Source organism: Haliotis cracherodii, unplaced genomic scaffold, assembly GCF_022045235.1.
Source record: "Haliotis cracherodii isolate W230 unplaced genomic scaffold, xgHalCrac1.p SCAF_11, whole genome shotgun sequence".
NCBI classification, from domain to species: domain Eukaryota; kingdom Metazoa; phylum Mollusca; class Gastropoda; order Lepetellida; family Haliotidae; genus Haliotis; species Haliotis cracherodii.
The window spans coordinates 16,881,179-16,904,625 of NW_027266266.1; the positions used below are offsets into that span (position 1 = coordinate 16,881,179).

General features: G+C 38.1%; 1 protein-coding gene and 1 pseudogene across 1 annotated transcript; one reads left to right on the plus strand and one right to left on the minus strand.

The window, feature by feature from the left end:
• The first annotated feature begins 653 nt into the window (after positions 1-653).
• On the plus strand, positions 654-5,162 carry LOC139455468 (toll-like receptor 13). The gene has a single exon (XM_071237018.1). The coding sequence runs from the start codon at positions 1,689-1,691 to the stop codon at positions 3,756-3,758; it is 2,070 nt and encodes a 689-aa protein (XP_071093119.1). The 5' UTR covers positions 654-1,688; the 3' UTR covers positions 3,759-5,162.
• Positions 5,163-19,974: 14,812 nt separating this feature from the next.
• Positions 19,975-23,232, minus strand: LOC139455469 (uncharacterized; annotated as a pseudogene).
• Between the last annotated feature and the right edge of the window lie 215 nt (positions 23,233-23,447).

Consider the following 23,447-nt stretch of genomic DNA (forward strand, 5'->3'; position numbering starts at 1 on the left):
CCCGTGAAGATCCGGGGTAGAATAGGTCTTCAGCAACCTATGCTTGCCGTAAAAGGCGACTATGCTTCTCGTAAAAGGCGACTAAAGGGATCGGGTGGTCAGGCTCGCTGACTTGGTTGATGCATGTCATCGATCCCAATTGCGTGGATCGATGCTCATGACATTAATCACTGGATTGTGTGGTCCAGACTCGATTAATTTACAGACCGCCGTCATATAGCTGGAATATTGCTAAGTGCGGCGTTAAACAACAAACCAACAAAAAAACCACAAAAAACATTACCTAGACGAAAGTAGGCATGCCGACGTCAATATTCAGAAATGTTTTCATTAAGTTTCATTTTGACAATCATTCCCTGCTGTCTACCAACTTCGCGGATCGGTTGTCAAGAAACACCTGTTCGATAAATTAGCATAACTTGACAGTTGTTTAAGTATTTCCCACAATAACGTTAGTGTACACAATATCGACGTTTTTCAAATTATGTTCTGAATTAATCGTTCTTCCTGGTTAAAAGTAGGTTACCGTGGTCAACCCTTTACAGTAGGAAGAATTAGCTCTCACAACTGTCCTATATTTATTTACTGAATCATTCGTCATCCGGGTTGGATTGCATTTTACTGTGACGAACAGCACAGGGAAGGAAGTTTTGATGAGAGTCGGACGTGTGTACAGATCTGCTTTAGGCAGGAGAATACTGATTGATAACTGTGATCGTGTAAGCAGCAAACGAGGTCAGACTTTGGAAAAGCTTCCAAAACTCTGGACACTGACACAACATTCTTCCGAACGACGCCATTGAGATTAAATCTGGATACTGAGTTGTATTACTGTGACGAACAACACAGAGGAGGAAGTTTTGATGAGAGTCGGACGTGTGTACAGATCTTGTAAACACAGGCGGATACTGTTTGATTACTGTAGTCGTGAATTCAACAAAGGAGGTCAGACTGAGGCAGTTTGGAAAGAGCTTGGAAAAATCTGGACACTGACACAACATTCTTACCAGCGACGCCATTGGGGTTCATCTGGATGCTGACTATATCAATTCCTGGTTTTGAAAGATTGCATTACTACAGGGTAGGACTCGATTCCAATAGTGTTTATGTGGTTCGTGTCTTAAAAACAGCACTGGTCTCACATGCATGTATGACTTGAATACACACAGCTACATCCCGACAAAAGCTGAATTCCCAGTGGAGATCTGTGTCTGTCAACTTCATGTAATCAGACCAGGGTGTTATCGTCCTTTGTGCTGTGTCCATATTGAGTGAAGGGCGAACATCATTCTTTGAAGATACGAATATGATTATGTGTCATATTGGTCTTGTTTTAATGTTATTTTAACCTGGTCAAAATTCACTGAACAATACTGACGAAGCAGAAAACCTTTCACTTAGTGACACGTATCTTGGAAAAACGGAACAGTTCATATCGGGAACAAACATAGAAGGGAAGGCATGGTTTTACTCAGATGTGTTTGACAGGGTAGAAGATACAAGCATCATCTGATCTTCAAAGAAGGATCCATTTAAGAAAAATGTAGTACACGGTTTCAACTATACAGAAAACCTTAATGAAATCCAATTTACATATCAGCGAAAGGGGAATGTTGTGATAGAAAAGGCACTTCAAGGAATTATGTTCTTGGATTGCAACACTGTTTAGGTAGGACATTTTCCAAAAGATGGAAAAGCTTTGGCACCAGTGCATAATAACTGTATTGTGTTTTCTTACAGTGTGTCAGTTTCAGCAAGGTCTGGCCATAGACTGCTTTCATAATTGGTGCTCGTGCATATCGCATTCAGCTCGCTGCATCGACAATGGAAGAAGGCTGCAATATGTCCCACGCTTACAATGGGATGGGGAAATTTATCGGTATACATTTATGAACAACTATTTGACAATCATCACAAATAGTACCTTTCAAAACATCAGCCAGTACGCCCTACATTCTCTGGATCTTACACACAATCAAATAACTCATATTTCTGCAGGTGCCTTCGCTAACCTCAGTCATCTTCTTTATTTGGATATAAGTGATAACCCCATCACGTTGGATGAATTGGGTGGAGCGTTTCATTCACTACCTGTTGGTTTTGAATATCTGTACTTGAATAAATTAAATATTAGCGACGCCTGGCTGGAAGACAATTTCCTTGATGGTCTACTGACAAAGAGCCTCACTGAGCTACATCTTGCCCATAACGTGCTGACGAAATTCAATGTTTCTCACATTGCCAAGTTTACTATGTTGACACTTTTGAACCTAACGGACAATCAAATCGCGTGGCCGGAATATCATAAGACTGCTAAATCTGAAAGTTTGAAGAGTTTAGATCTTAGTCACAATGAACTAGGTGAATTACCATTAATGTGCATGGAACATCAAAAACCTTCCTTTCCAAACTTGCAAACGCTTAATATCGGGTACAACCTCATATACGCAATATCTGCTCTAAATGTTCACTGCCTCCATAACCTTCAAGCCTTAACCTTGTCAGGAAACATAATTGGGGATATCAAAAAGTTTTCATTGCTCAGAATAACTAAACTAAGACAATTGGATATATCTGACAATAAAGCAAATTTAACCATTCAAGGACAGGTGTTTAATTCAAACCTGTCTTTTGTAAATTTGTCCTATTCAAATATACGCTCTATTGAGACATCAGCCTTTATAAACTGCAAAAGTATCGAGGAAGTTGATCTTTCCGGGAATGACCTCGGCAGAATGCCTCAATATTTCTTCAGATATCTTTTCGGCAGAGCAGTGAACACTATAGAATCGTTCAACTGCAGTCGTTGTGGGTTAAAACAAATGCCCAGAGTCATTTCAGAAATGGGCCGACTTCGAATACTGAATCTAAACGTGAACTCAATTCAAACCATCAATGACAATTTCTTTGACAGCAACAACGACCTTCGCCAATTATACCTTGCCAACAACTCCATTAAGACCCTCAGTACATTCGTAATTTCTAAATCAGTTAGAAAAGAATTACAATTTATAAGTCTTGAAAACAATCCTTTTGTTTGTAACTGTGATTTAGTTTGGCTCAAGTACTGGCTCTTATCTGAGACTAGCAAATTTCGTAATCACCTGAATCAATACACCTGCTCCAACGCTCCTTTTCAAGGGAAAAATCTTGTGGATGTTTCGTCTATAAACGATTCAGAGTGTTACCACACTCGCCACAAGTTTTCCATCGTGTACTGCGTCGTTGGGACTGTGCTCATCTGCCTGTGTTTCTTTGCCTTGGGCTACAAACTGCGCTGGAACATACGGTACTGCTGCTTGATGTCCAAATCTTCAGCTTCAGAATCCATTCCTCTCCTGAGTAACGATGTCTACATTCTGTACAGTGATGAAAATTATTTGTGGGTAAGATACGAAGCACTGGCCAAGTTAGAAGATGAAGGAAGACTAAAAGTTTGTTTCCGCCAAAGAGATTTTAATCCCAAAATATATGTAGTTGATAATGTTGTGACCAACTTAAGACGCTGCATAAAAGTCCTTGCAGTTTTGTCTAACAGCTTCTTCAAGGACCGAGCTTCTCAGTTTGAGATGTCCTTGGTCTTGAAACGCTTGGAGGGCCATCAAGGAATGCTTGTGTTGGTTTTTCTTGAAGACATTGAGGACAGATACATGTCCCATGCTCTCAGCAGTTTGTTGCAAACATGCCCAACAGTACAATGGTCAGAGAAGAGTGATCGAAAAGATGCTTTTTGGGAGCAGTTGTTGACACATTTGTAAAAGTTGAACGAGATGAGGATGAGGATCCCTAAAAGCATTTATTCTGCTAACAAAAGAATTTGATTCAACATTATTAAGAATTGTAGAATTACAAATTATGACAAGTATAGGTAGGCGGGTCGGTGTACCTAGAAACCTTAGATTTTGCCCTTTTCGTAAAAAATATTACAGATAAGGGGCATTCTGTGTTAGTATGCCCAACTAAAACACTAACCAAAAAAAAAAAAAAAAATCACTCAGAATTTTACTACAAACTTCTAACATTGAAACTTTGTCATTATGATGTCAATCACTGGATTGTCTGGTCCAGACTCGATTATTTACCGACCGCCGTCATATAGCTGGAATATTGCCGCGTTAAACAACAAACAAACAAACAAACATTATGTGCTAAATACATTAAAGATGACCTTTCTTTCGTTCTTCAATATAATAACGCTAATTTTGACTTTTAATACACTCTGTACTTCTTGTTATTGCACCATCACATTGTATATAATACATGTATCTATATTGTTCTTGGCCCTGTGGGGGCGGTCGGGTAGCCTACTGGTTAAAGCGTTCGCTCGTCACGCCGAAGACCCGGGTTCGATTCCCGACATGGGTACAATGTGTGAAGCCCATTTCTGGTGACCCCCCCACAAGATTGGCCTGATCACTTAAGTTTGTTATCCTAGCTAAATATTTATAGCTTAACTTGTATTCCAATAAGATGATAGCTTCCCTGTTAGTTCGGGGGCACGGCTGGCCCAGTCGTCTAAGGCGATTCGCTGTGCAGAGTTGGGCACGCCAGAAACCTATGGGTGTGGGTTCAAATCCCGGTTCGCCCCGATTATGTTTCTAGGTTTGTAAGCACCATACCCGTGCTTCTGGGTTTCACCGAAGTGGTAAACGTCTAAAGCCTGCATCACTTCGGGCTTTCCTCCCACATTAAGCTGACACGCCGCGATATAACTGGAATACTGTTAAAAGCGGCGTTAAACCCAACTTAATCACTCACTCACTCCTTATTAGTTCACCTTCATGTAACTACTGTCGTGTTTATAGCGAAGGCATCACGATCCGTATTCACCTTTCGCCATTTAGCTCACCTCGTGACGAACTCATAGGTTTCCGGAATCTTCTTGTTGATGTTGGTCATTGTAAGTAAACTGGACCTGTTATAATGCGCACAAACCTGATCTTTTCACAGTCTTCCTAAATTAAAAACACAATTCTTTTTGAATAATCAAGACTTATAAGGACGACCAATCATAACTGTCTGTGTATCAAAATCCAACGCAGTAAATTCTCATGAAGCAATGATTTTGAAAAGCTAAATTTGTTCATTTGATTTGACTTTAGCAGATCATTTGATTGCATTATAATACTTGATTCTTATCTGACTGAATCTTCATTTGGAACAAGGTGAACTTTATTGTTATTTTACCTAATGTAGTTGTCATTCGACAGGATTTTGGACATATATATTATGTAAATAAACTAAATCTAAACCCTGTTTTTTTTATTCAATATATAGTCGGGGGGCAAGGGTGGTCCAGTTGTCTAAGGCGCCACAATTTGCTGTATAGAGATGTGTCCCTTATGCACGACAGAAACCTAGTATGATCGTGGGTTCGAATCCCTGTTCGCTCAGATGTTATGATTAAATACTCTTTTGTTTCACGTCTGAGACCTGCATCACTTCGGGTTTCCCTACCACATTAAGCTGACACGCCGTGATATAGCTGGAATACAAAGCGACGCAACTCACTCACTCACTCAATAGTCTTATATATTAGAATATGGATTTCGTATCTACAAGTTAAGAAATTCACGGGAATATAAAAATACATTGCATTCACGCACATAACCAGTGTTATGAAGGCACACAACGACGCACAACTGTACACTTTAAATGTCACTATGAGGCATACGCACAACGACGCACAACCGTACACTTTAAATGTCACTATGAAGCATACGCACAACAACTCACAACCACTTTAAATGTCACTATGAGGCATACACACAACGACGCTCAACCGTACACTTTAAATGTCACTATGAGGCATACGCACAACGACGCTCAATCGAACACTTTAAATGTCACTATGAGGCATACACACAACGCCGCACAACCGTACACTTTAAATGTCACTAGGAGGCATACACACAACGACGCACAACCGTACACTTTAAATGTCACTATGAGGCATACACACAACGACGCTCAACCGTACACTTTAAATGTCACCATGAGGCATACACACAACGACGCTTAACCGTACACTTTAAATGTCACTATGAGGCATAAACACAACGACGCACAACCGTACACTTTGAATGTCACTATGAGGCATACACACAACGACGCTCAACCATACACTTTAAATGTCACTATGAGGCATACACACAACGACGCTTAACCGTACACTTTAAATGTCACTATGAAGCATACACACAACGACGCACAACCGTACACTTTAAATGTCACTATGAAGCATAAACACAACGACGCACGACCGTACACTTTAAATGTCACTATGAAGCATACACACAACAACGCACAACCACTTAAAATGTCACAATGAGGCATACACCCGTACACTTTATGAAGCAGACAGTGCAAAAGAACCCAGGTAAACCTGTGTTGACCGAGGTATAGGTATTAGTTGGCTAATGTGAGCCGATGTTAACTGATTTATGTCAATTAAGTTGTCCATACTGAACCCCTAGTATGCGGTAATATGGGGTACTCGCGTTAGCAGCCTCCAAGTGACGTCATCGTTAAAGCATGTTCGTTTTATCGGAGACCATAAATATATTTATGTCATGGTCACTGGTATAATGCATTTCTGTTTGAAGTTCTAGGGTTCTTTGAACTTTCTTGTCGTTTTACATGCATCAAGGAAAAAGGTATAATCACAGCCTTGTCAAGCAATGAAACACCTGCTGACCTCTCATAGTTGCGCGTTATAGTGATACGCATGGGTGTCGTGTATTTCCTTCCCCTGGCAGCCATTTTGTATTTTGTGCCAGGTTGCATTGTATTTCGATAAGGTCGTCCAATACAACGACTCGTCCATTGTGTTGAATCTCTTCCCGTTTCATTGTTAGCAGTACGACATGGTTGAAGGTCACCGTTACTGAAACACGGTGTTTCCTCTGACACACAGGTGCAGATATAGGAAGTGTTGTGGTCAGGTGTACTTCCTGGTTAATGTCAGTCTTTTCCTTGTAATCTGCACGTGATTTTGTCACAACATCGGCTGTGCTCAACATGTTATATAATATGGGCGGTGGATTTACTATCGTGTGTTCAAAAACGATAACTACATGTACGGAGCTCCGTAAGGGGCACAAGAAAAATAAAACTATTCAATATGTGCACATACGTTAATAGATCGCTCATGTTTTGTCTTATTTCACACGAGTTACTTTTAATTTTTTTTATGTACACACATTTATTATAAATTGTGTAAATTGTGTAAATATAAAACGTCAACGCCTGAGAATAACCAGTCTCGATTATCCGCCGGAACAGATTCCTTTGGAAAAGGTTGGTTGGTTGGTTGGTTTGTTGTTTAACGCCGCACTCAGCAATATTCCAGCTATATGACGGCGGTCTGTAAAACAATCCAGCCTGGACCAGACAATCCAGTGACTGACATCATGAGCATCGATCCACGCATTTGGGATAGATCACATGCATCAAACAAGTCAGCGAGCCTGACCATCCGATCCCGATAGTTGCCTCCTACGACAAGCATAGTCGCCTTTTACGGCAAGCATGGGTTACTGAAGACCTATTCTACCCCGGATCTTCACGGGTAGGCGTGAAAATTATATTTATGAATGGATTTCTGAAAATCAGTGATGACACCAGGTGTTCGCGAAAAGAGTAAGCATGTCCTGCGCTGCCGGTACAACCCACCACTCAAACAATTTGTTTAAAAAAGTATGTGATGCCTGACACCACACAGCAGTACTCTTGCCATGTGCCGGCGGCATGTAAACAAACCAGACAATCATGTGATTGACCAAAGTGGGTGTGTATGTGTATGTGCGCGCGTGCTCGCGCTTGCGTGTGTGCGTAGTATGTATTTCAAATTATTTATTGCACTTGGTACTGTAGAACCTAATCACTTCAATACACGCGTATCGAATACCAGTATTAGATTTCTCAGCACCTTGACATTCCATACCCCTGTCATTGACCTTGGTCTTATGAGTGCATTCCCAACAACAGACCCGTGAAGATCCGGGGTAGAATAGGTTTTCAGCAACCCATGCTTGCCGTAACAGGCGACTAACGGGATCGGGGGGTCAGGCTCGCTGACTTGGTTGATGCATGTCATCGATCCCAGCTGCCTGGAACCGCCGTCATATGGAATATTGTTGAGTGCGGCGTTTAACAACAAACCAACCAACCCAACAACATATGTCACAATGACATGCTCCCAAACACATAAATACGTGCCAGCAATATTAACTGTGCACACTACGGCCTACTGCGACGTGAAGTAATCTATTTTAGCTTTCTAAGGCCGCACACGGAAGAGATCGATTTACCTGATATATAATGCAAAACGTCAGTGATGTTGGTAACGCTGAGCTGTACATGTTTCTGTGGCGCCAGCATACCCAGGGAACTAGTCTGTACAAGTTTGTTCTGTCTTTCTCAGTGCATGTTGTATTTATTGCGAGCTTTGCAGGCAGTGCAGCGTTACAGATGTTTCAATCGATACTAAAAAAATGAAGACAGAAACTGTTTCTTGTTGTGTGGCGTGTCTTTGTGAAATAGTATATACTGACATTAGTCTTCTCAGATTTCATGGTAGTCGCCGTTACTACTCCTCCCGGGTGTTCTGAAGTCGCACTCAGCAATATTCCAGCTATATGACGGGGGTCTGTAAATACTCGAGGCTGGACCAGACATCCAGTGATTGATATCATGAGCATCGACCTACGCAATTGGGATCGATGACATGCATCAACCATGTCATGCGAGCCTGACCACCGGATCCCGCTAGTCGCCTTTTACAACAAGCATAGTCACCTTTTACGGCGGCTAGTGGAAGGAAGTACAAGTTCATCACCGAAGACTTGTTTGTGTATTCTGGCTGTTTACCATGTTCGAGTTGTGTCTACAATGGCCAAAGGTATGAAGTGTTTTATGCAAAGAAATGTGTTGGTGCACAGAACGTATTGGGTGCAACGTAGAGAACGTAGACAGTATGTTCCCCGTTTACAATGGGATGGGGACATTGATTGCCTTAATTTGTCAACACATATTTGAAATGGACAGCAAGTAATACGTCTTTGTCATAATCCGGTACCCTCTAAATTAAATCTTACAATAATCGGTTAAAAATATCTCAATATGAGCCTTCCATAAGACTGTTAAGGTGAATTAGGTGAGGTTATCCGTTCCCTTCCTGTTACATGTTAACGTCTGTATCGCCGACCGACTGACGATTAAACACTGTTAGGGCTTCCTCGATGGTCCTGCAACGATTTTTTTTAATCACAACATGATGAGCCTTCAGAAATCCACATCATTTTGGTGGCCATCTTTGATTTAAAAGTGACCATCTCTTTCTTTGGATTTTATACCACTACTGGGCCCACAAAGTGATGTTAGCACTAAGATGATTGTAACCCCCACACTTTAACATAGGCTTACAATAGTCTTAGCGCTTTGTGCAAGTGGGTCCTGGTGTAGCGGCAGGAGGATGACACCGTGTAGGGCAGGTTCAATGTATTGAGTCATAGCCAATGAGTTGTATACACAGAGCAGATTTGTGGAAATAAATGTTTCATTGTAATATCCACCACAGCAAGATGAGACATTCAGCGTCACAATTCATTCCGGTACGTTTCAGATGATTTCAATGAATTAACACGACAGTGTAAAATGTTAACAATCTAACCGAGCACCAAAATAACTAAAGTACTGAAGACCCAGATCATTCTTACCATCAATGGGAGGAACTGCACCTCAGAGCCATGGATTCACATGCTAATAGGTACAGACATTATCTAAACCACAAGAAGAATACCCTCAATCATGATGCTAATATCCGATATAGAACGTGTTTCCAATCACCGCATGAAAGGGACTTCATCCACAATACTGGTAATATCACACTTATTTCTGAATCACCAATCACCTTGGAATAAGTCTAACAATATAATATTAAAATCCACATTTAACAAAGATTAAACATTAAAAACCTTCACAATTTACTAAACATTTTTCATAGTTAAGAAAATAACTCGCCCTGGCAGCACTGTTTAGACGTTTATGACAAAGTGATAATAAATTGCCAGCACTGGTTATATAAGTTCTTCTCAAACAACCTGAACAAAAACCCATATCCAAAGAGTTTTAACTAATATACTCTTCAAAAAAAGAAATGCAATACGGATATGTTTAATTAGCGGACCAAGAGATGCAAAATGAAGAGGTTTATTGTGTTATAGTGTCAGTGACAAATTTCCCGGTTCAAAATGATCACAAGAAGGACATGCAAACCATTAGTCGGGAAACACGTACAATTCGGAAAAACGCACCCAGTGCAATAACAAAAGGGCCATGGAGCTGCACGTACTGCACGTGCAGCAGCACTATGAACAGTATTAAAGTGCAGGGTTTTTGATTGCCTGGCATCTGCGTCAATCGAACAGTGACAGTTCAACGACATGCCAAGGTTAACAGAAGTGCAAAGAAACAATGTCACAGTCCGATTGCAGGCAGGGGAATCCTGAATTACTGACGACCAACAGTAACCACCCCTGCCCAACGTCGCTACATCCGAAGAACGTGAAAGGACGACCACAGCTACCTCAACCGCATCCCAAATACCCGCACAGAATGCACAGGATCTCCGACCAGACCGTACGAAACCGTTTAAGAGCAGCAGGTCCACGAGCAAGACGTCCTGTTCGACGTGTCATATTGAGACGACAACATCAACACCGACTGCATTGGTGTTGTCAACACAGGGTATGGCCTCAACTGCGATGGAGAGATGTCTGGTTCAGCCACGTATTAAGATTTCTCCTCCGTGGATGGAATGGAAGAGCACGGGTCTACAGACGTCGGGGAGAACGGTACGCCGGAAACTGCGTATAGGAAGTGGACAGGTTTGGTTAGCGTTATCGTGTAGGCGGCTATCTCCCGTCATGGCAGGACAGGTTTGGTCCATATCCAGGGCAATCTTACGGCTCAACGATACATCAACGAAATTCTCCTCCCAATTACAGCCAACGGCAAAGGTGTATTCCAGCAGGACAACGCTCGACCGCATACAGCACTGATCACAGGAGCCTGTCTACACAACAACAACGTTGCTGTTCTCCCCTGGCCCCCAGATCCCCGGATTTGGACCAGATGGAGCACCTGTGGAATGAATTGGATAGACGTCAACCACAACCCCAGACGTTGCAGCAGTAGGCTTTTGCGTTGCAGGCCGAGTGGGCTACCATTCCCCAGGATGTGATTAGCATACGCTTCTCTTCCATGGGCAGGAGATGTCAAGCCGCTATCGATTCCGGCGGGGGTCATTCGCGTTAGTGATGGTAGCTGACCTTCACCTTTGACTTTCCTATGTACCAATAACTGAGATGACTACAATCACCAAGTGTTCTCTCCACAACATTTTGGCTTAATAGCTGTACAGTTCCTCATATAAATGTATTTTCCTACCTCCCACAAATCTGGCTTTGCGTTTCTTATTTTAAAAAGTATATAATCCATTGAAATGGGATACATGCCGAGATATATAATAACATTAAAAAATTCATACAGCTCAAACACAATACAGGAAAAGACAAGATAAGATTTCATTATTCCAAGGGAAATTTATTATGCACAGATGATAAGCACTAAAATATGAAAAAATGAATATAAATGATATTAAAATATCTACATAAGAGAATAAGACTTACTGATATAACCACAAATGAAAACGTGGAAAATTGAACACTAGAAAATTGAACTCTATCATAGTGACAAGGAACGGTATGTTAAAGTATATGTATTTATCTCACAGCAATAGTTAACTTTTATAAAAGGGATGATGACAGTTTAAGATTTGTGTACAGCGAACCGTTAAAAAGTATTAAACAGATAATCATTTAAAAGACTAATACTGGCTGGCATGAATCCTGTTTATTTTCAGCATCGACATGCGCAGTCGGCGGCCAGAAGGTAGAAACTGACATTCGGAATGAAGTGTATGACTGGTGTCATTTAGTATCTTACGCGTCGTTTAGACAATTTGATGCTCATAAGTTTCTCCCATGTGTTGAAATTGGGTACCTGAATTTTTTCTTGCTGTATTAAAATGTTTACGTAGTTTAGAATTATTTAGAACAGAGAGGCTCCCATACCAGCAGTTAACTTTAAAATCTAAAATGTTTTGAATAAGTGTTCTACAAAACAGAGAGAGTACTGTATTATCAAGTTTAAAATACCTTAGACGCCGGAAGAAATACGATCGTTTTTGGTACTTTTTTTTATAAATATGCTCTCGTGTTAGCATTCCAAGTGAGTTTTGAATCAATAATGTGTGATATGTGGATAAACATGATAATTACTACTTATTGATATTGACCAGCAAAAGTGTCACATACGATTAATGAATAATATAACATCATTCTTTTTCCTTTGAACAATAAATGAAATGTACATAAAATGATGTTGATTAATTACCTTGGTTGAAAACATCAGTAATATTCAACCTGTTTTCCACAAATGAACTGTATAACAGAATAAAGCTACCTTAAGATTACACATGTACAATATACAATATTCTACCAGTATTGTAACATGTTTAAGTTTACAGTTGTGAATTACAAAATATAATTAAAGTTGACAAATTTGGAAATATAAAAACTAATTGTGATATGTGGATTTGCCCCTTCAACTCACCCCAAGGCGACAAGAACACTAACAATAAATAAACTTTGTACAAGAATAAACCAGAAAGTATTATCTAGTAAAATATAATGTATTTCTAAAATATATATTTTGCACAGAAATAACGTAGTTTACGAAAGGTGAAATAAATATGAAAAGACGAAACATTTGTAAACAATGCACTGAGCAAAGCAAAAACTATTTGTCTTTTATCACAAACAAAGGCGAGCTTTGCTTGTTTCAATCCGTAATTGTCAAACAAAATTCTTCTGTAAAAAATAATAAATAATCTTGGTGCATGAAGAACGATTCACATACGATAAAAAATTGAGTAGCGAAACAAAGGTACACTGGAATTATGAGCACGTGGACTACACGCGTGTCGTTGTGATGATGCAAGGTCTGACCGTCTCGCTTGAGAGTTTTATGTGTGCAATACTACAAAACATGATGCTTTAAACAACTCTAAACAATTACAAACATAACACCTATACAATACAAGCAAGGGGGGCGTACTTTACAATTGCAGTAACGAGCAGAAATGCTGAAATGTCTACTTTGAAAACTGCGCTGCATGTGGATTTTGACAAGAAATATACTAGCAAAGTATATATTTACGAAAAGTGTGTTTTAATTATGCTATAAAATTCCCGATTCTGACAATTTCCGGAAATTACCGAAGATTGCGATTTAAAACAAGGCCAAATAATGTATATAGCAACACCCTTCACATATGAGCAAAGGAAATATTTATATTCTGAAACACTTTAGAAAGTGTTGTTTCTCTCGTTTTCTATTGGACTCGAAGTGTGCATTTTTTCTATCTGCATGAAAAATATCCAAATCATATTCACCTCTGATCCATTAAAAGCAAAATAATGTGTAACAAATCTGTCTGAATTTCTGGGCTTCTACGTAAACAGGCAGAGTTCTATGAAGTGTTTAACAACGTGTAAAGAAACAATCATGGTGTAGAAAATCAGAAATGGTCAACATTTTTAAATATGGCAATGTTCCATTTTCAACATTTACAACATATTTATTCTATAAAAAATCCCAATGAATACCCTACGATTAGATATCAATGATGTTGAACATATAAGCAGTTAAGCAATATAGTCCTGCTGTATTTTCACAATGAAAGTCACACATATCGGTAAAGTCAGTTCATTTTCATCAGCAAGCATGCACATGAGTTTCTTCCAGAAGAATGGCAAGTGACTGTTGTCATCCAGATCGCTTCATGCTGTATGTATTGATCCGCTGTTGAAGTCCACACACTGACATGCCCCACAGATGGTAGGATCACAACCTGTTCCTGTTTAATTCGGGTTAGGTGTCGCAGTGATTGTAGCGAATATGTTCACGCCCATAATCCACTTTTTTTCGGAAAGATCAAATGTTTTAAAACTTGACATAGTTATTTGACATCGAGAACCTTCGAGTGGCAGCTCAACGTGGCCGGGAGTCAACCGACACCAGATACTTGTTTCCCATGTGTTTGGATATTTGCTTCTAGCATGGTCAATATCAGGATCCGATATCCCGCTCCAAACCTTCCGTGAGTTGGCGATCCTCTTTATGTTTTTCCAACATTGCTTTCTTTTATCTTGATCAAACTCAACAACATGTCGAGGGAATCCTGTTTGAAAAATGTGTTTTTCCCCCTTGTAAGTTCCAGTGAATGTCAGCCCATCCATCACATTGTAAATGGAGAGAAAATAATCTTTAAATGACATGCTTACCATGGTTATATTCAAAGGAGGGTTGGGTGTCGCAGTGATTGTAGCGTATATGTTCACGCCCAAATCCCACGTGGTTTCGGCAAGATGAAATATTTCAAAACTTGACATAGTTATTTGACATGGAGAATCTTCGAATGGCAGCTCAACGTGGTCGCGAGTCAACAGACACCAGATACTTGTGTTTGGATAGTTAGCATGGTCAAAATAAGGATGCGACATCCCGCTCCAAATGTTCCGTGAGTTGGCTTCCCTCTTTATGTTGAGCCAACATTCATTTATGTTACATTGATCCAACTCAACAACATGTCGAGGGAATCCTGTTTGATCAATTTGTGTTTTCCCCCTGTAAGTTCCAGTGAATGTCAGCTTATCCATCACTTTGTACATGTCGAGAATATATTCGTCCAGTGATATGTCTGGCATGGGTACATGAGGGCTGCTTGCCATGGTGTTCTGAAAGGCACAAATGGTATATAACCACGTTCCAGAGACAACACTTACTGCAAAAATGTAAAAAGTTGAAACAAGTCGTGTGGCTATATAACAGGCGTAGCTCTCGATAAACGTAGCACTGTGGTCTGGTCTGGGAAATGGACAGATACTGACGCGACCCTTTATATATCCTACCGTATTCGCGTGGAAGGGCACGGCTTCGGCTGGCGAGCTGGTGTGGTGGTGGAAGCTGGAGCTTACTGGTTCTCCCCAGCCAGGAGCCTCCTGGCTAGGTCAAGCTGCCCTGGAGGAGATTGCAGTCGACCAGGAAATCCAGGATGGCAACTAGCTCCCTCGGTAGCGACAGAGCGATGTCTCTCATAGTTGAGCGTGGGTAGCGAGCTTGGAAGGACACGTCTGTAGAGGACCAATTTGACTAGCCGGACCAATTTTTCTAATCAATATTAAAAAATCTCGCAACGTTTTCATAAATATTATTTTATTATATATAATGATAAACAGCGATTAAAATACGCTATCTGAGAGTCTCTGATTTAAACAAGCCACAGCATGCTGAAAGCGAAGTGACCAATCCATAATGGCGGATATCGTAGCCCGAACATTAAAATGTTGCATTGTTAAACGGAAACGAAATTGACATTGAATAAATCATGCAAGGCAGTTACAAATCCTGTGTTTGCTTTCAGATTCGAAGTTTGAAAGTAAACATATGAGGTCATTCTTCCAGGAACATTCATGTCAAGTTTGTGTGTCTTTTTATAAAATTTGTTTCCAAACAAAGTAGATTGTATTAAATGAAGATATGTCAAACTTTTCTTCTTTTTCTCTTATGCTATTTGTTGCTTCTAATATGATATTTATTGCCATTTTTTTAACATATATTATGTAAGAAAAATAATAATAATGTCATGAGATATTTTAGCACAAGTATAAAGTGGGAATGGGACTACTGCATCGAAAGCGGATTATTCCTATATGAGTTAACACTATTTGTATTGTAACAATCATTATATTTTCGCGATTTTCGAAAATCCGCGTAGGTGAAAGCGTTGTTATATGTGTAATTTCTGCCGTAAGTCTAAAAAGTAAAATGTTTCTGGGGCATCAACGCGTCAGTCCTTAATTCTTATCGACGTCTTAAACAAAATAACTTAATTGTCTTTTTATACTGTCGCCCAAATCCAGTTAAATGATGAAAATATATTTGAAAAAATCATAAGAAAAAAAACGCAAGTCTGTCAAGTGGAGGGCAGTGGATATATATCTTCTGTGTTGTTTCAACATATTTATATTTAAATTGGGCACAACTTATTTTAACTTGGGTATATAACTTTCATTAACAATATTTACACGAAACATAAATACACTGTTAGGAAATGTTCAGAAAATAAGGAGTGTAAACACAAGGACGGGGAAGTACAAATGGAGATTATTGATAGATATTTTTGGAAATTCAATCTCTTTGGAAAATATATTTGTATAGGTGTTACCTACACAGCCATTTATTATTAGTTCTAATCTATGTACAATTTGTGTTACTGACGCAAACAATGACCTAACCTCGTCGTCCAGTGGACATTCCTTTTGAAGTTATCTCATGACAGACCTCGCAGACAATTTTATTATGTATTGTATGTTCTTATTTCACGTGGTTTGTTTGTTTATTACTCTTCAGTTTAGTGAGGGGGCGGGAAAACATCTCTTGGCTTACCCGTACCCATGTTTCAATAACCCTTACTCAGTGGCCCTTGCCTTGAAAAAAGCTTACCCGTACCCAATAGAAATTGATATTATTAATACTAATATTCAACACAAAGACATAGTTTTATCTAACATCGACATGACCCTCAAGAGTTTCTTGACCCAATATGCTTAAACATAAGCAGGAAGTTCACTTAATTGATTGAGCCAATTTGTAAAACACTCATTGTTGACATTTACTATCAAAATAATAAGATTTTTTATAAAACGCTAAACTTTTGATAATCTGAAAACTGCCATGTTTAGTTAACTGAATGCACAGCATATTAATAACTGAATAAGCCAATCGCTACCGATAGGCAGTTTGTAATAACAATGGCTAGCTTCAAGGCAGTCGGAATTACTGAAAACAACATCCGATATATTTCACAAACTGGTCTCTGTGACGGAAGTGAGTATAAATATGATGGTGTCTACGTCAGGTCGATGTCATTCACCGAGACTGAAGTATAAATTTGTATGAATTGAATGAAATTGAATGAATATGTGCATCAAACACTTTTTGGTATGTTTTCCTTTGTCTCTTCTGGTTAAAACAACCCTGTTTCTCCGCCACTTTGTTTTCTAATAACAAACACGTCTATAGGGTACGGGTCAGCCAAATGTATAGGTACGGATCAGCCAATTTTAAGTACGGCTTAACCGAATTTTGGGACGGGTCAGCCAATTTTAGGTACGGGTCGGCCAATTTGAGTACGGGTCAGCCAAATGTAGGCATGGGTAAGCCAAAATCTCAGGTATGGGTTACGGGTTGTTGAAAGTACGGGTTGACTAGTCCCCTTCTCCAATATGTACATCGCTTCACATTTTTTAAGATGAAGGAAAAAAAATATATGTTTTTGAATATTACACGCATTGCTAAATTTTTATGAAGTCCCCATCGAAACAGTAATAGACAAAGGGTCACGGAAATATATATGTGGTGACTTTATCATTGTAACTTTTATGTAATATGCAAAGTTAGCGATATTTTCTTCTTTCTGAACAGTGCTCCATCCTGTTTCAAGTATGTGTTTGGGTAATCCTGTAACTATGCGTGCAACTTCAAACGGACTGTATATATTTACTGCGAGTGTGCGTTAAGTTTTCTCATAGAACATAGGTATATCGTGTTTGAAGTAGATTTGATCACTTTCTTGATAAGAGAATACCATTTACCGCCAGAAGTAATGACACAAGTTTTGTTTTTCGGTCTTAGATTTTGACATAAATAATATGGCTCACATAGAAATTACAGTTTCATCGTAGAAATACAACATATAAGGAATCTAACAATAACACGGGGATTCAGCCAATTTGGTCCAAACTTAGTGTTGGAATATATCAGTTTATGCGACTTTAGCCAATTTGGTCCAATTTCAGTACTGTGAAAAAATCTTCAAAATTCAGTCCAAATTTAAAAATTCATTCTGGGATGTTGCCGTTAAGTCTGGTTGTGTGTATTTAGGCAAGGTATACATATAAAAGAAGAGAAAATTATATTCTTGCAAATCATCAGTTTATGGGACTTTAGCCAATTTGGTCCAATTTCAGTACTGTGAAAAAATCTTCAAAATTTAGTCCAAATTTAAAAATGCAACCTGGGATGTTGTCGTCTAGTCTGGTTGTGTGTATTTAGGCAAGGTATACATATAAAAGAAGAGAAAATTATATTCTTGCAAATCATCAGTTTATGGGACTTTAGCCAATTTGGTCCAATTTCAGTACTGTGAAAAACTCTCTAAAATTCAGTCAAAATTTGAAAACTTAATCTGTGATGTTGACTTAAGTTGATGATGTGTATTTCACCATAGAACATACGAAAAGTATAATCCTTTGAAATCATCAATTTTAGTACTAAGCCAATGTGTTCCATATTTCAATTGGGGGTAGGGGGAATGGGTTAGCTCAGTGGTTAGAGAGCCTGCCTTCAGCCACTAGTATCATCAGGGCGCTCACTGAAGGTCCAGAGTTACATTCACATCAGCAGCAGTGGTGAAATTAGGGTGCAATGCTACATTGCGAATGCATGCTGCATAACACCCTCTGTGAGCCAGATACCGGCATTGTCCTCCAGATCTTACTACATCACTTAACTACCATGGTGGTGTTGGCTGTCGTCCTACATTAAATCTGAACGTCGTGAGATCAGTGAAATATTCTGAAAAGCCACATTTAAACCCAACTCACTCACTCAAATTTGGAAAAAGTTTATGAAATAATATCCTTTGAAATAAGCAAATCAGGTAATTTTGAAAGTGAGTTAAATTTTGAAACTTCATGCACATTAACCCACCAGGCAATAAACCTACATGTATTTGTGTCACTGCTGTGCATATATGTATGTGGACATCCAACCTGATGTGTGAGACTTACAATAGATTATCTTTCTATGTCATTTCAGAAACAAAGACAAATTTCAATTATAACTTTTATTACTTCACATAAAATATCAACAGAAGAGTCCTTCACATACCACTAAGCCCTCATTACAATCCTAACTCAATCCTCACTATCATACACTATCTCTGTAACAAAACATCTGACTTAAAATATACATTGAATAAGAGTTTTATTTCACATAATGAAACCATCAATACATTTCATGTACATAATACATGCTCAAACAAAAGTAGAAGAGATACAAATTCTTCCACATGATTGTGTTTATAATTCACATTTAATTGTGGCAGAACATCTGTTACAAAAAGGGTAGTTGGAGACCCATGCAGAAAAATAAATGTGGAAATGATTTTGGTATTTTTTAAATACAGAAGACAAATACATGAACCAACATTCACAGCCATTCATTCACTCACACATGAACACTAGTTAAAATAACAGAAAAATATTATCTGTTTTGACCCAGTAGAAGAAAATGATACCAAGTGAATAAATTCATGACAACTCTGTAAAAATAGATCACAAGCAAACAATCTAATCATTAACTAACTTCAAAGGACATACATGTAACAAAGTCAACTTTACACAGAATAAACCCATATAGTATAAATATGTTCAGGCCAATGTGATGTCCAATATAAGTTATTGGCAATGTACATTGAAGCCCCTGTAGTCAAGAAAATACCTCCACCTGACAATCATGACTTTGTAAATTGATTCATTAAAACCAGATACAATGTTTTCAAGTTCTATAGACTTTGATATGGACACCAACCTGCAAAAACATGTTACAATCTGAGCGCAAGAACTATGCAAGATTTGATGTTGAATTTCCAGTGTGTTTGCTTTACTAACATTCAGTAACTTTTTTAAGAACAGGTTAACTCAATTGTAAGTATTAATCAATGACTACATCAGCCACAATTATTGGTAATAACCAGAAAATGGTTACTGCTATGCCTTTCAAATTAACAAACTGATGATCATACGATGATCAATTCACACCATTTAGGAAATGTACATCTAAATATATTTTAGCAAAGTTTATTTTGACATTCAATGTAAATGTTTAATGTTATTAAACAAACACTGAAAACAAGAGTCATGACAATATGACACATCCCCCTGCAGCCTCACAATATATCACCAATCTCATAAATAAGAATAAAAGGCAGTATCCATTTCCCACTGAATCTACATACTGAAAAAAAGTTATAAAAAAATGTCTATATTCAAACATATCCAAAGTCACATCAACAATATCTGACTGATCATTTTCCAAATCTTTTTGAAGATATCATTAATATTCTTTCTTCTTGTAAAGAAATTCAACTCTACTGAATGTAACTCCAACTTTATTCCAGAAAAAGTAACAACTTGAAACTTTAAAACATTTTTCAGTAGCAAAAGACAGTTGTCCACTATCTGATTAACCATTCTGCATGTTTCATGAAAACATGTCTCATAATTCTTAAATTTTAATCTTGAACAACACCCTACTCCATCTAAATCCAAGTTGAAATTGTTTCAATGTCAACAGACAGACTTTCAATAAATCAAGAAATTGCTAAAAGCACTAGTTAATTGCTTTAATGATACACATGCCTTTTCTTTATGATCAGGTTAGTTACAAGGAGAACTGTTAAGATCTGTTTCTATAGTATACCCCTATTCTTTTTTGGATTATTGATTCACCAAAACATGCTACATCAAATAGTTTGGAAATTCATAAACATGGATAAGTTTAACACACACAATGATCTGCACTAACAGGGTTTTACTATATTCAACCGAAATATACATCAATGGGAGGAGACTGAGGCATGTTCTATACACATATGTGAATGATTTGTTTGTTTGTTTGTTGTGTAACGCCACACTCAGCAATATTCCAGCTATATGATGGCGGTCTGTAAAATAATCAATTCGGGACTAGACAATCCAGTGATTGACATCATAAGCATCTATCTACACATTGGGGATCAATGACATGTATCAACCAAGTCAGCGAGCCTGACCACCCGATCCTGTTAGTTGCCTTTTACGACAAGCATAGTCGCCTTTTACGGCAAGTAAGGGTTGCTGAAGACTTATTCTACCCTGGAATCTTCACGGGTCCTTATATGATGAAGAAAGGTACACAGAACAACCAAACCACATCAAGGCATCAATGAGTTGGCTGCATTCGTTAAAACAGTAACCCTTTCAAAGGAGCATCATAATTATGCAATTAAAGCTCTTTTGAATGCAATTCTGTCCTTTGACACTCTGGGTTGATTGAAGAGTAGGTTCTCCCTGTCAGTTTCTCAGCAAGGAATATGATCACTTCCTTAATGGCCACATACAGAATGTAGTGCCATGCAGCCCTGTAATAAATTAGAGCATATTTATAACCAGACTCAATTTTAAGAATAAAATAAATATCTCCAGTTCCAGTTTCATAAATGTAAGTTGTAACTGGAATAATTGGAAATCATTTAGTTGCCAAAAGTTCAAAGAATGAGTTTTTTACAATTACAATGAATATATTTATTTTTAGTAGCTTCATTAGTTACATTGTAATTGATTACTACTTTACAAGACTTATTATCTCATTCTTTGGTGTCTCCATTTTCACAATACTAAATGTTTTTCTAATGTGGGAGATATGCTAACAAAATATGACTGAATCTCTGTTCCCTTCACCAATTGGTTCTTTTCTGTTTAGCATTCATTCCAGTGAGTGTTTAATAATAATGTATCTAACAACATTGTACCTATAACTATGTACCAGAAATCAAGTAAGCAAACCTGTACACATAATACATAATTTAATGTAACAGACATGTTTGTTTTCCTAACTGAAGGAGACAAACATGTATAGAGGATATTTGACTTTTCCTGTCGAATACAGTGTTTATCTCGTCGAGTGAAGTTGACTAGTTTGTATTGAGTGAGTGGCGTAGCCGCAAGTGTAAAAATTAAACTTAGAATTAAATTAAATTTCAAATGGACAAGATGACATAAACACGGTGTTCGACAGGAAAAGTCAAATGTTCTATTTATTCTATTCTTCCTTATTGCTGAATTTTATGAAAACCGGACCAATGACTCACAAATTCAGTACATTCACTGTGTCAGTCGTCTTGTTGCCTGGTGATACACATTAAGTCATCACATTGTTTACTTTTTGATTTTGATATCTAACTCAGTGAAGATGCAGGTTTTATTTTAACCAATAAATGCAATATTTCACCGATAGAAATAGAATAATAAATTGTATTTTCTGTGCTTACTGTGTGTACTCCATTGGAAGTTCCCTGAGATTTGCATCAACATCCGGCACAGTAAAGATCTGAGTCACTGACTTAGTGTAAGGGCGACTGAAAGGAATCAAAGGTGGTCAGTGACATTAATGTGAAATTTAGACCATGAGCAAGTTTCAATGTATCAATTTCATCTGTATGTCTAATCAAATGATAAGTTTCTTCTATGAATATGCTTTATATGTAAACTTTTCCTAATCACATTTCAACTACTGCTCTGTTCTCATTCAATGAATGAAATTTTGGTTACAACACTGGTAAATATATGCTCAAAACAACAACTGTGAATTTGCACTGATTTTAAATTTGTGCCATTGGGATGTTTAGAAAAGAATCTACACTATTCACCATTATTCTTACCGTTTATCTCTCACTAGACGGCGTGTCAAGGATTGCCCCAGCCACTGAAGTATGTGCCCATACATCTGAAATTTGTTTTGCCATGTATAAAGTACAATTCATTGAGCAACTGATATCATCAACCATTTGCCATTTTTGCCCCCAAACATTTTACTTTAATCTTCATGAACACTTATATTTTACCTATATGCAGAGAATTGTATGTCAGAAACAAAAGAACATGTATATTGTGTTTATTGCATAAGATGATAATTACTATCACAACATAAGAATTGTTACAGTCATGGGATTGGAATTTTTTCAACAATGAAATTTTGGAAATTGTCGCTACTAAATTGTGGACTTAGGACTTAATTGTGAACATTATCATTCTCATACATTAATGAAATTTAGCTGTACATATGAATTCATTTTCTTACTTCAGCAGACACAAAATCTGACCCAAATCCAGCCTTGACTTCATGGTAGGGATACTTGGTAACAAACCAGTTGTGTCTCTCACCACTTCCTTCTTTGTCCTCACTGTAAAGACAAAAGTGCCTCAAGAATGCCACATTCATTTTATATTGACTCTGTTGTGTGATGTTGGTGTATATGTGACTGTTAACTTTCAATGAATAATTTCCATATTCATATCTGATGTACAGGTATGAATAATTTCCATATTCATATCTGATGTACAGGAATGTCAACAACAGTGTTATATAAAAGGAAAGGATACATACATTGAATTGGTTTATTTTGGCCAGATGTGATGTGCATATTTAGGACTTCA

Excerpts from the sequence above, each read along its gene's own strand:
- LOC139455468 (XM_071237018.1), top strand. The coding sequence starts at position 1,689 with ATGGAAAAGCTTTGGCACCAGTGCATAATAACTGTATTGTGTTTTCTT.